Below are 14,833 nucleotides of genomic sequence, written 5' to 3'. Positions count from 1 at the left end.
ATTTAATGGAATAAATTTGATGGGATTTAATCCTGAGAAGCGTGAGGTGATGCATTTTAGGAGGACTAACAAGGCAAGGGAATATACAATGGATGGTAGGACCCTAGGAAGTACAGAAGGTCAGAGGGACCTTGGTGTACTGGTCCATAGATCACTGTGGGCAGCAGCACAGATAGATAAGGTGGTTAGGAAGGTAGATGGGATACTTGCTTTTATTAGCCAAGGCATAGAATATAAGAGCAGGGAGGTTATGATGGAGCTGTATAAAATGCTGGTTAGGCCACAGCTGGAGTGCTGTGTACAGTTCTGGGCACCACATTCTAGGGAGGATGTGATTGCACTGGAGAGGGTGCAGAGGAGATTCACCAGGATATTGCCTGGGCTGGAGCATTTCAGCTATGAAGAGAGACTGAAAAGGCTAAGGTTGTTTTCCTTAGAACAGAGAAGGCTGAGGGGGGACATGATTGAGGTGTACAATATTATGAGGGGCATTGATAGGTTAGATAGGAAGAAATGTTTTCCCTTAGTGGAGGGGTCAGTAACCAGGGGGCATAGATTTAAGGTAAGGGGCAGGAGGTTTAGAGGGGATTTGAGGAAAAAAAATTTCACCCAGAGGGTGGTTGGAATCTGGAACGCTCAGCCTGAAGAGGTGGTAGAGGCAGGAACCCTCACAACATTTAAGAAGTATTTAGATGAGCACTTGAAATGCCACAGCAAACAAGGCTACGGACCAAGTGCTGGAAAATGGGATTAGAATAGTTAGGTGCTTGATGCCCGGCACAGACACGATGAGCCGAAGGGCCTGTTTCTGTGATGTATAACTCTGACTCTAACATGTGTGTCCTTTCACTGTGTAAATGATGTGTGGCAGCATATAGCGCCAATGTCACATCCCTTTGCACCGTTGGCCCTTCAGGAAAGCCAATGTATGCAATAACATCATTGCCATGCCACCATTACTCATGAGCATCTCCACGGATACAGTGACATGGACATTGGCTCAGTCAGCTGCTGCCTCTAATGGTTTACACAGAGATGCTGCAGATGTGGACTGGTGCACAGCAGGTGAGAGAGGGTGATGTGTGGTTTGCAGAGTTCATGTCGGTTCCTATGAAGCAGAGAGCCTTTGTCTGATAAGCCACTGCCGTACATCCCTAGCTCACTGCTAGCCCTGCATGTGGAGCCTGGGTGCCATCTGCCCTCCCATGTGCCTTTCCTGTTGTAGGTCCTCAGCGTTCTCATAGTTGGAGGAGGAATCCTGTTGACGTCTCTCCTCATCATGCCAGGCCTGCGCCCTTTTGGATGCCTATTGCGCAGAGCAGAAAAGAAAGGAGCTGGCCTTTTCGGCCCGTAGTACAGATCACCACTCTATCTATCCAGGCATTGGAAGAGCGTTTTCAGCATGCCCATCCCCCGCTCAATGGCGGCTCTTGTAGCTCAGCGGCTGGAGTTATTTCTCTAATCTGCAGCAGTGGTGGGATCTCTCACTGGTGCCAGGAGCCATGTCTGCAAGGGATAGCCCTTGTCTCCAAGAAGCCACCCCTCCGTCTGAGGCAGTTCAGTGAATAGCACTGGCAGCTGAGATTAGCGCAGGACCCAGGTGTCATGGCAGCTGCCTGAGAAGCGGGCCCAGATTTGCATGAAGCATCTCCGGTGATCACATGCCAGCTGCACCTAGATTGAGAGCATTCCTTTAATGGTAACGTCTGCAATTGGTAGCCTGGCGGGAGGCCTGATGGTCACATAGGTGCAATCTATGAACGTTAAAACATTTGGTTATCCGGCAATGGTGCCGAACCCTCAGGGCTTGGCTGTTAGGGTCCATTCTGAAGTGGACATACTCACTGGCCTTCTGGTGCAGGGCATTGGTGACCTCTCTGATGCAGCGGTGCACTGCCGACTGTATGACTGCACAATGGTTTCTGGTGAGCCCCTGAAATGCTGCCTAGGCATCATGCTTAAGAGCCGCTGCCACTATGAGGACCGCAGGCATAGGATGTCCACCGAAGCCCATGGGCTGCAGGTCATCGTTAAGCAGGGCACAGAGAGGTGTCACCACCCTCCCTACAGCCGCAATCACCTCTGACACTGGTGCTCTGACATTCGCTGGCATGTCATGTGGGGCCTGTAATGGCGAGCTCCCACTGGGGGCTGCTGCTCACTACCGGGAGAGACAGGGACCGCGCCTACCTATTGATTTTGCTCCGGCGCATATGGATCCTCGGGGGAAGCGGATCACACAATCTGGGATGAGACAAACCCATTTCCATGTGATAAATAAAGTTGTTTCCTTCACTTAATCGAAGGCTCCTAACAGGGCAGACATTGTTGTTGACGGATACATCAGGTGCTTTCATGGATGAACTATGCAGCGTGGCATGGCATCACCCATCTTTGCCACAGCATGACCACATGAAGATTCTACCAGCTGCACCACCAGCCAGGTAACCATTACACTCCTGCCGGTTCTGGCACCCTCCCACACACAGAATGACTAGTGTGCCATTGCTCCTTCACACACAAAAACGTACAATGGCGCAAAACGGACACCATTCACAGACAGAGGGTACGCAATACCTCCCTTCATGCAACAGAGCTTTGCCTCCAGTAGTCTCACCAACCAACCAACACCACCCACCCCCCCACCACACCTCCCTTCAAGTATGCAGAGTTCAGAATCCCGTATATCTGAACTTCCCTTCACTGTGAGTGAGTACTGCTGCTTCCAATGTCCTGTCGGCCTGTCAGGTTCGTGAACGGGATGGCACATGACGGCTGCCCGTTCAACGTAAAATGCAGACGTGTGGATCGAGAGTCGGCAGGATGCATAATCAGGAGAAGTAAGTAGCGCTTTACATATGGCAATTGAGGTGCCCCCGCCAAGCGGCGGGGGTGGTGGTGGTTGCCGCACCGTGGTCCCACTGCTGCCGGTAATATGCAGTGGGGCCTCCTCAGCGTCGTGGGACGAGGCTGGCCTCTCCCGCAAGTATTTTATGGGTCCCCCACCACAATCCACGACGCCGAGGGGCTGGTAAAATCTAGCCCAAGGGATTGGAGAAGGTACAAAGGAGATTCACAATGATGATATCAGAACTGAGAAGTTATAACTAGCAAGAAAGACTGGGGCTCTTTTCTTTAGTGAACAGAAGGCTGAGAGATGACCTGATACAGGGCTTTAAGATAATGCAGGGTTTGATTGAGTAGATGTGGAGAAAGTGTTTCCACTAGACCAAAACCAGGGGTCATAAATATACGATAATAACTAATAAATCCAATAGCAAATTCAGAAGAAACTTTTTTACCCAAAGTGTGGTAAGAATGGAACACACTACCACAATGAATAATTGAGGCAAACAGCATAAGTACATTTAAGGGGAACCTAGATATGCATGAGGGAGAAAGGAATAGATCAGAGTGCTGATCTGGTTAGATGAAGAGGGGTGGGAGGAGGTTCATACAGAACATAAACACTGCAAAAGACCAGATGGGTCAAATGTCCTAGTGGGGTACCGCAGAGATCGCTGCTGTAGACTCACGTAACTCGATGTACATCATGAATGTATGCAAAAATATTATTTAGTACATATAATGTAGCATAAACTGCAAATGTATGCTGGGAATGGTGAAATTTTAACTTCATCAAGAAGACAAATGCAGAATAAAGTTCCATGTACTGTGCTCACTTACAAGAGATTCTCCCATTACACGTAACACAACTCTCACGAATCACACATCTAAGGTGATGTGCGTAGTTGATTCCTCTTAGAAACATAGAAAGTAGGAGCAGGAGTAGGCCATTTGGCCCTTCGAGCCTGCTCCGCGCCATTCATTATGATCATGGCTGGTCAACCAACTCAGTAACCTGTTCCCGCTTTCCCCCATTATCCTTTGATCCCTTTTGCCCCAAGAGCTATATCTAACTCCTTCTTGAAAACATTCAATGTTTTGGCCTCAACTGCTTTCTGTGGTAGCGAATTCCACAGGTTTACCACTCGCTGGGTGAAGAAATTTCTCCTCATCTCCGTCCTGAAAGATTTGCCCTGTATCCCTAGACTATGACCCCCGGTTCTCGACTCCCCCACCATCGGGAGCATCCTTCCTGCATCTACCCTGTCAAGTCCTGTTAGAATTTTATAGGTTTCTATGAGATCCCCCCTCACTCTTCTGAACTCCAGTGAATACAATCCTAACCGACTCAATCTCTCCTCATACGTCAGTCCCGCCATCCCAGGAATCAGTCTGGTAAACCTTCACTGCACTCCCTCTATAACAAGAACATCCTTCCTCAGATAAGGAGACCAAAACTGCACACAATATTCCAGGTGTGGCCACACTAAGGCCCTGTATAATTGCAACAAGACATCCCTGCTCCTGTACTCGAATCCTCTCACTATGAAGGCCAACATACCATTTGCCTTTTTTACCACCTGTTGAGTCTGCATGCTTACCTTCAGAGACTGGTGAACGAGAACACCCAGGTCTTGTTGCATATTCCCCTCCCTCAGTTTATAGCCGTTCAGATAATAATCTGCCTTCCTGTTTTTGCTACCAAAGTGGATAACCTCACATTTATCCACATTATACTGCATCTGCCATGCATTTGCCCACTCACTCAACTTTTCTAAATCACCCTGAAGCCTCTCTGCATCCTCCTCACAACTCAGCCTCCCACCCAGTTTTGTGTCATCTGCAAATTTGGAGCTATTACATTTAGTTCCCTCATCTAACTCATTAATATATATTGTGAATAGCTGGGGTCCTAGCACCGATCCCTACGGTACTCCACTAGTCACTCCCTGCCATTCTGAAAAAGGCCCATTTATTCCTACTCTTTGTTTCCTGTCTGCCAAACAATTTTCTCTCCATCGCAATACCCCCAATCCCATGCGCTTTAATTTTGCAAGCTAATCTCTTATGTGGGACTGTCGAAAGCCTTCTGAAAGTCCAAATAAACCACATCCACTGGCTCCCCCTCATCAACTCTACTAGTTACATCCTCGAAGAATTCTAGTAGATTTGTCAAGCATAATTTCCCTTTCGTAAATCCATGCTGACTCTGTCCAATTCTACCACTGTTCTCCAAGTGCTCTGCTATAAAATCTTTGATAATGGACTCTAGAATTTTCCCCATTACCGACGTCAGGCTGACTGGTCTATAATTCCCTGTTTCCTCTCTACCTCCCTTTTTAAATAGTGGGGTTACGTTAGCTACCCTCCAATCTGTAGGAACTGTTCCAGAGTCTGTAGAATCTTGAAAGATGACCACCAATGCATCCACTATTTCTAGGGCCACTTCTTTAAGTACTCTGGGATGTAATTTATCAGGCCCTGGGGATTTATCGGCCTTCAAACCCATCAATTTCCCCAACACCATTTCTCTACTAATACTGTATTTCTTTCAGTTCCTCAATCTCACTAAGCCCTGTGTTCCCCAACATTTCTGGTATGTTATTTGTGTCCTCCTTTGTGAAGACAGAACCAAAGTATGCATTTAGTTGGTCAGCCATTTCTTTGTTCCCCATAATAAATTCCCCTGTTTCTGACTGTAAGGGACCTACATTTGTCTTCACCAATCCTTTTCTCTTCACATACCTATAGAAACATTTACAGTCAGTTTTTATGTTCCCTGCAAGGATACAAGCTAGATCTTGAGCTCCTATGATATGAAAAAGCTTTTATCATCTCTTGTAAACAGACCAAGTATTCATTTAATATTCACTTTGTTGTATTGTATCGAGCATGAACACGATTGCTTCAGGAGGTTTAATTAATTACATATAGATGTGTAATCCAAGATTACCAGATTCAGTTGAACTATAAAATATTTTAGCAAAATACCCAGAAGTACATCCCTGTTAGAGTTGTCGTAATATATTAGATGATAATACGTTCGCATATTGTACCCAAAATTCTTTCCCTGCAGAATTATGAAGCAGTAGATTGCCCAAAAGAAGACATCAACCAAATCCAGTATATTCATTCAGCAGGTCTGGCAGCATCTGTGGAAAGAGAAGCAGAGTTAACGTTTCGGGTCAGTGACCCTTCTTCGGCAGTTCCGAAGAAGGGTCACTGACCCGAAACGTTAACTCTGCTTCTCTTTCCACAGATGCTGCCAGACCTGCTGAGTGATTCCAGCATTTCTTGTTTTTGTTTCAGATTTCCAGCATCCGCAGTATTTTGCTTTTATTCCAGTATATTCATTACTCTGTAGTGATGTTAGTGTATTAGGACTGCATAAAACTCAGTGCAGAGCTAGTGATTTTTTTCTTAAAAACTCAAAATGAAACCTGTTGAGCTTTCAGTATCTCTCTTCTATTAAATGTGGAAATTAACACCTTTGGTTCTTCGCCAAAATGGTAATTCTTCATATTTCAGCCCAGACAAATGATAGTAATGGGCTTATCACCATGGGTAGCATCATAACTAAGCTTGATACTATCTTCAGCTCAAGGTCCTTCTACAATTACATATATTTTCCAGAAGGGACCACAATATTTGTTCTTGTTTTTCACTCCCAGTACTGGAGACAATAACTAATGTCGCAACTCAACTCAGTATCTACCTGGAATTGAACCTGCATTATTACTGACAGTTGCACTACACCATGCATGGAATTTTAAAACTATTTTACTTAGACTATAGAACAAAAATACAAGGAAGAGTATTTTATTGTTAAGCTCTCAAAAATAGCATGTTTGCTTTATTCTAAAATATTCTTTATGTTCAAGGTTTTCAATATTCAAAAGTTATCAAAATGCATTGTCAAAAAAGTAGAAGATTGAAATGTTACATACCTATATGAATTTATCTCATCAATTGCTGTTATCATTTTGTCATGCAGTTCCTCTTCAAATCTTCTTTTTTGAGATTTGTTTCTGGAGAGTTAACATTGTAGTTATGAGATACAATAAACATAGTATTTCTCACAAATGTGAAATCATATATCTAAGACCTATAGTTACTCGGCTTTTTGTACTACAGTAGAGCTGCCTGGGTAAAGCTCTTTCAAACATCATCTTGCAGACACTTGTTATGACTGAAGAATCAAGAAATGAAATAAATTAGAACTAAAAATTGCATCAAGGCAACTGATTTAGGGTTAGATAACACATGCATGTTCAGTGATGAAAATCACAATTATTCTTAAGATGCATCATACAAGATAAAATGAGAAGGTACACCTTCTTTAGCAGTAAAATTCAGTGCACTTCAGAAAAAATGTTGCTCTCATAACAAAATCTCAAGAGTGGCTAGGACTGACTGCCTGTATCAAATGGCTACTTGTATCACTTTGGCAGAAATTACTAATTCATTTTTAAAAATACACCAACACTCCTGTGGATACACCAGAAGATTTCAGACTCTTAAGGAATTAAAACAGTTAAGAGTAATCCAAATGAAATGAAGGAGTAGGTTTGAAATTGAACGCAACAACGTAGTTGAGATGCAAGAATTAGATGCACTTGTGTGGAGAAAGCAAAATTCACTAAATTAATCAACTAAAATGAAAATAGTGCACGGTAACGATCCAGTAGATTTCAGTGCCATATCTTTCTATGACTTCAAACATGCGGTGCAGTGGTTAGCACCGCAGCCTCACAGCTCCAGCGACCCGGGTTCAATTCTGGGTACTGCCTGTGTGGAGTTTGCAAGTTCTCCCTGTGTCTGCGTGGGTTTTCGCCGGGTGCTCCGGTTTCCTCCCACCACCAAAGACTTGCAGGTTGATAGGTAAATTGGCCATTATAAATTGCCCCTAGTGTAGATAGGTGGTCGGAGAATATAGGGGCAGGTGGGGATGTGGTAGGAATATGGGATTAGTATAAATGGGTGGTTGATGGTCGGCACAGACTCGGTGGGCCGAAGGGCCTGTTTCAGTGCCGTATCTCTAAATAAATAAAAACAGGAAAAACATATTTTTAAAAGTTGCTGTTAAATAATGCTTTATACCATTGCCTCCCAACAAGAAATCTTATGCAGCCAGCAGCAACACCAAAGTAAGTCAAGCATATTCAATAGGACTGGCTATTGGGAAGATCCAATAAAACAGCTGCCCTCAGCCAGCGGTCTTCACGAATCTGGAAAGCTTAGTTTAGTGGTGCTGCTGATTGTACAAGACCTACATGTCAAGAGCTGGTGGCACTAGTATGGCACTAAAATTTGATAATAGTAGCATTATCTTTTTAGCAAGAGAACCACAAACAGATTGTGCCAAAGACCCTGTAGCCTTTGAACTCAAGCGAATCAAATTATTGAAGCAAAAACACAAAAAGGCTGTTGGTACTCAGCAGGTCAGGCAGTATCAAGAAAACACAAGGTAGCTGACATGTCAAATATAAAACCTTTCCTCGGAACTGAAAGATATTATAGATGAACTGCATTCAAGAAGAAACAAGGGGAAGGGGGGAAACAAACACATAGGAAAAGACCAAGAGGTAGAAATTGTACAGCACCAGCCTGCGGGAGAGTTGGAGCAAGCTACAAAGGAGAGCCGACTGCAGTGCCTGTGGAGTCGGGGATCACTGCTGCACCTCCACAGTAAGGTAATCTTGTTTTTTAAAAAAATTGTTTAACCACTTATCTTTTGTTGATGGCCACAGGGACTGCTGAGGAATCATGAGCGGGACAAGCCAAATGCTTCCCCCACTCATCGCTAATTTTGAAAAGCCGATAGGCCCTTAAATTATATATTCAAAGGGCTGAAAGGCTGTTTAGATGTCCATCCGTGTGTGTGCAAACATGAACACGTGTGTGTATATATGTGAAAGTGTAAGTGTCTCTTTTGCCCTTTTTCTGTTCCTTCTTAAATGCTGCTCTTTGGCAACATTTTCAGTTCTGAGCAAAGGTTTTATAGCTGAAACTGCAACTGTCTTGTTTTCCAGACGGATTTTGACTCACCATGAGCAACATACTTCAGCTAAGGTGTAATTATTCACCCTATGGAATGCTCTCTCATTGTTTTGCTACCATTGTGTTACTCTGACTATAGAAGGAGCATAGTGCATGTTGAAATGTTCGCAGTTTACTTATTAAATATGTAACTAATGTTGATTATTAACCCTTATGAAGATGTTTGTGCTCGTTTGCACTTTAGCAACCTGAAATTTAGATTTTATTGTATTATTGTCAATATATTTACAGAATACAACACAATCAGTTGTTGCTGCATTCTGTAATTTGTAAATGTTGCAATAGAAAGTGGATGCCAATTTCTTTCAAATTAATCAAGATTCAAATACAGGAGCAAGGATGTCTTGCTTCAATTATACAAGGCCTTGGTGAGACCACATCTGGAATATTGTGTGCACTTTTGGTCTCCTTATCTGAGGAAGGATGTTCTTGCTATCGAAGGAGTGCAGCGAAGGCTCACCAGACTGATTCCTGGGATGGCAAGACTGACGTATGAAGAGAGATTGAGTCGACTAGGCTTGTATTCACGAGAATTTAGAAGAATGAGAGGGGATCTCATAGAAACCTACAAAATTCTAACAGGACTGGACAGACTAGATACAGGAAGGACGTTCCTGATGGTGGGGGAATCCAGGACCAGGGGTCACAGTCTAAGGATAAGGGGTAAGCCATTTAGGACTGAGATGAGGAGGGATTTCCTCACCTATAGAGTGGTGAACCTGTGGAATTCTCTACCACAGAAAGCAGTTGAGGCCAAATCATTAAATATATTCAAGAAAGAGTTAGATATAGTTCTTAGGGCTAAAGGGATCAAGGGATACGAGGAGAAAGCGGGAACAGGGTACTGAGTTTGGATGATCAGCCATGATTGTATTGAATGGCGGTGCAGGCTCGAAGGGCCAAATGGCCTACTCCTGCTCCTATTTTTCTATGTTTCTGTATTAATTAGATATGTTGATGCTACAGTAAGATTTCCTTTTAGAAAAGATAAGATACTCAAGCAGATTATTTCAACTTGATTGCAAGTGGCAACTGAAGATGTAGTAACAATACTAAGAGGAGTAAAATGAGCTTTTTTATGCAAATTAAAAATATATTAATGCTGTTGAAATGAATGCTCTTGACAATAGATTCATTTGGGGTGTTGAGGCATCTCCCCTCCAATTTTCCTGAAGGCAGTGACTCATGCCAGGTTACAGTTCTACCAATACTGGCAGCTAAATGGTACCCCATCCAAAACGTCATTCTTCATGCTTGTGCCTCCCCACAGGAACAGGGAAAAATATCAAGTTACTGGTTGCAGTAAGTAATTCTGTTTTAACAGGTCCTTTCAGGTAGAATTAAATCTGGAAGAACCCATCCTCCTAAACAACTGCTCTTACCATCTTTTGCTGGGAAGCAGAAAAGGGAGAGTGAACATTATTGAAATTCAGTTCAATTAACAGCCCACAACGGGGCACACTGCATAACGCAGAAATGCATCAAGGGTAACTGGTGGAGGCCACACACGCAAGATGGCAATGCCCACTGAGCACTTCAGTGAAGTTAATAATAAAGACTGGTCCCTCCGCAGGATGGCGTGAAGCTGTGGCCCTCGGATCCCTGTGGCCCTCGGATCCCTGTGGCTCTCGGATCCCTGTGGCTCCGTGATGGGGCAGTTATAGGAAGCATTGATAGCCCCCATCCCAACCAGCCTGCTGCTGGTAGGCCACCTCCAGGCTTCAGCCTCATCGGCGTCAGGAAGATCTCAGCGGCTTCACCAGTTTATACTCAAGTGAGCACTTAATTGTCCTAATTGGCCATCCACCACTAATGGTTTGACCCCCACCTCCGGCAAGAACACTCCGAGGCGGAAACATGTCGGGGAGGTGACCCGATGCGCTATTCTCTCATTTTGCTCTCAGTCCCACCTCCTCAGCCGCCACCACGGGACATGGAAAATTCAGCCGACTGTGTCTCATTAAGGATTCTTTAATGTATTTGGTTAAGATACACAATTGCTTGCCCTGTTCAAAGGTTCCAAATCCCCTGTAGAGGGCACCACACTGTTTTGAATTTTAAATCACTGCAAGTTCTGTGCAAAAGCCCATAGAAAGTCTGTGGGCAAATCTAAGTGTAATGAACCACAAGTGCTATTCGTTCGCAGATGACTGCAAAATTTGGACAGATAGTAACAGTCAAGGCATCATTCGAGCCAAATCTGTCCTCACGTGCTGCCTGTGCAAATGTATTTGCATCCAGCCCACAGAAGAGCAATCAGAAATGGGAATTCTAGGCAATTTTACCCTGTGCCTATCCCAAAGATACTGGTGTGCAGTACCGTGGCCCCATCATTGTCCACTGAGATCAAATAGCTCAGTACACAGCAGTGATTGAAGAAGAGGCTTTCTTGGTGTACATGGCATAATATCGCACAGCACCAAGTCATTGTGGAAGTCTTAGAATACTTTCACTTTCACAACGAAGTCCACTGAAAGTGTAAGCATGAGATTGCTTCCTGTGATGTTAGGTCAGGCTTGGCTGTGATGCAGCTTATGGTTAAATAAACTGCCAAAATTCAATGGGCTGAATTTTACCAGCCCCTCGACATCGTGGGTTGTGGCGGGGGGGCCCGTAAAATACTTACAGGAACAGCCCGCCACAACCTACGATGTGAGAAGGCCCGGACGCTTATTGCCAGCAGTGGTGAGGCCAGGGCACAGCCCCCTTCCCCCCACCGCTTGGCAGCGGGGCCTTCATTTAAATATTAAAATCAATTAAAATATATGCAGATGAACTTACCTGGTCCCGGTGGCCGTCCCATGCCGATTTTAACGCCGTTGGCCGCAACTCGCGCGCTTTCGGAACTCCATACAGAGTTCCAAGGTGAGACACTGGTGGGAAGGGGGGGGGAGGGCTGTAAATTTCAGGGCAGGAGGGGTGTGGAAGCAGTGAAAACTGCTCCAATTAGTTGTGGGGATGGTGGGAAGGGGCTTAGAATTGAAGGGAATAAAGTTCAGGGTGGGGTGGGGGGGGGGGGGGGCGGGGAGGTCGTGAATGAAAACTCACTTTTTTGGGGGGATAGGACAAAAAAATTATCCAATTATTCATTTGGTGAGGTGCGACAGGGGATTGGAAATGTCAATAAAATTCTATTCAAGTTTAACACATCCCTGTCTCTTTAAACATTTAAATGGCACTGAAGGGCTTGAAGCCCTTTAAAAATGGCGGCGACACCAGCACGGTGGCGCTGGACACTGTTGCTGGGGACGCAGCGGCTGTCCCCTCTATGTCATTGGAGGCAGCCGCTCCGCCCCCTCAATTTAAATGAGCCCCCGCGCAAAATATCACAGGGGCGCTTCCTTGTGGGAAGGCCGCCGAGTTCAAAGCGCACTGCCGCGATGTGTGGTGCGTTAACAAAATTCAGCCCACTGTCTCAGCTCACAGCTAAGTATTGATGGTAGAATTGTGCCCTAGCATGAGTCAACATCTTCAGGGGAAAAACAAAAAGAGGGCACAAAACTGGGGACTTTTTAAAATATTTCTGCTGAAGAGCAAAGAAATGTTACGTTGTCTAAGGCTTTTTGAATCACAACTGAATACTTGTAGTACTTAACCTGTACAAAATGCTGCAGTTATACAGCTGATGAATACCTACCTATCTAATGTCCGGTGAATTCGGAGGGAAAGCATGGGAATTTCCTGGACAGATAAAAGAAAGAAAAATCATCTGAAAATGTATTAATCTTTTTCCAAAACAAAATTTTTGTAGATAGCATACATCCACAGCATATTACAGCCAATTACCTTCCTGATCTTTCCATTTGGTGCTGAAATTTCACTGCTAACACTTTCGCGTTGCTGAAATTGGGCAAATGGTTTTGCTGCACCCCATGACTCCAAGTATCGTGTCATACGGACAGATGCCCTCATTTTCAGCCCATCATTACCTTGCTTTGGCTTTGGTAGGTGCCGAGTCTTCAGGCTTTGCTGTTTGGTCTGTTAACAATATATCATTGCAATTGAACATTTACTGTAATAATTAAGACATCAAAACAATGACAGTAAAACATATGGTATTCAAGAATATCAAATTCATTTTTGAATATGTTGCAAATTAACCAGCTGCACTGGCAATATGGCTGGGAGGATGGTGGCAGGTGGTTAAAAAGACTTCAACCGGCAGTATGCTTTCTCCTTCAGCCACCTGACTGATTTTTTAACCATTCCTTGTGCATTCAAGCCTTCTACATCCCTGTGTTTCTTTTGCCCTCTTCTATTTTCTCATCAGAAATCCATACATTAGCTGTCTATGAATCTCCACTGATATGTGCATAGTTTCTGAACTCCCTTTAGGATTATTGATCTCAGCAGCTTTTAATTTTTGTCTTCCCCTATTTCCCTCCCCCAAGTTGCATTCAGTTGATACAAAGCATCAGCATTACGTCCACATAGCCTTCTACATGTTGCTGTACGCAAGGACCAGGCTTCACACCAGTATAAATGCTGTTGAACCAACAGAGCATTTAATTGCCTTGGTGAGTTCTGCCCTACAAACCATCAATCATGCAATTTTGCATGTTTTGATGTTATATTTATATTGCACCTACCACTCTCTGGCCAGTAGATGCTGTGTTGGTTCCAGCTATGCAGCACCGAGTTGACACTATCTGTAACAGCAATTCTCCTGCTCAGAGGAGAACTGTGCACATCTGTGGTTAAAGATTATGTGCAGAGCTGCTCCCCGACCCCACCAGTGCTTAAAACTTAAATGTTTTAGGAGTAAAGACTGCAGCATCCAAACTGCCTAAAATTTTAAATCAACTCTAGTACTGTTTAAAAGGTACCATGAAAGTCCAAGGAAAACCCCAACACACGCTAGAGTTGCCTTCAATTTGGTACCAAACCAAAGCCATGCAAGACTAACTCATATTCTCTGAAGTCAAGTCAGGCTATGACAAAACGTATATTGCACCTTTACCATCACTGCTTTCCAACGACACTACAGTTCCAATATAAATGCATCCCTAAATGTTTGTTTTGCTGTCACTACTCTTTTAAACCACAGTTACAGGCATGATGAATTTAACTGCCTAAATTTGCAAATCAGTTAACATTATAAATCAGCACAGCATCAATTGTTACAAACATTTCAGCCTTCCCTCTTTGGTTTTTTTCATAGTTAGTATTTAGCCATTATTTCAAGTTCTTTTTGTACCATTTGCTGTACGCCTTCCACCAATGCTGCAATTGAAAACTATTCACCAGCTGTAAATATAACCTCTGCCATGCCCAGTAAAGGCATGTCCCATTCATAACTTTAAACATGGACTGTATCCAGCATGGAATCTTCTGGAACTGAATTTTCCTTTTGTTTTAAATGAACCACAATGAACATTAAAATTGGACACGGGCTGCAAAGAAGGCTGCTGAAGACAGCTGACCTGACCTGTGTAATTAAACACTGACACTCTGTCTCAAAAGGATACCTTCAAGACGAAGAGGTGCCATCAACGTCCATCCTGAAACTGTCAGGAGACATTCCTGAATTGAATGTGTTTCCCCTGAAACAAAGACTGGGATTTTACGCCCCCCCCCCAATAGTAGCTGGCAGGAGGCAGGGGGTGCCATTCCCATCACCACTCCCCGCCCCCTCCCCCCACCGCCCCCGTTGTAATTTTACAAGAGGCAGGCAAGGTGACAAACAGCCCGTCCGCCCCAGGCCAATTAATTGTCACTTAAGGGCCTCCTCCCGCCGCCGTTGCCACCAACGAGACCACCAGGGAAACCCTAGCAGCCTCCCTGCAGGCTCGGAAGGGTGGGTCTCCTGATCAGGCACCCTGTACCCCACGGAGGGCCCCTACCATGGCACAAGCCGCCCCTGCTGGAGCACCTCCCTCAACAGACCATCGTGCCTTAAAAGAACTGGAGACTATAACATCTTAAG

At 44.4% G+C, this 14,833-nt stretch overlaps 1 protein-coding gene across 2 annotated transcripts in view; it reads right to left on the bottom strand.

Annotated features, from left to right (window-relative positions):
* adcy7 (adenylate cyclase 7) overlaps positions 1–14,833 on the bottom strand; it is a 176,863-nt gene that overhangs the window by 25,614 nt on the left and 136,416 nt on the right. For both annotated transcript variants that reach the window (XM_068049414.1, XM_068049415.1), the window contains 3 exons: positions 12,694–12,885; positions 12,545–12,588; positions 6,795–6,875 (listed from right to left, as the gene is read on the bottom strand). In XM_068049414.1, the coding sequence (XP_067905515.1) occupies positions 6,795–6,875; positions 12,545–12,588; positions 12,694–12,885 (317 nt within the window). The remainder of the gene's footprint in view (positions 1–6,794; positions 6,876–12,544; positions 12,589–12,693; positions 12,886–14,833) is intronic.

This window comes from Heterodontus francisci, chromosome 17, assembly GCF_036365525.1.
Source record: "Heterodontus francisci isolate sHetFra1 chromosome 17, sHetFra1.hap1, whole genome shotgun sequence".
Taxonomy (NCBI): Eukaryota; Metazoa; Chordata; class Chondrichthyes; order Heterodontiformes; family Heterodontidae; genus Heterodontus; species Heterodontus francisci.
Note: the sequence above shows the minus strand (reverse complement) of the source record. Positions and strands in the feature narration are given on the sequence as shown.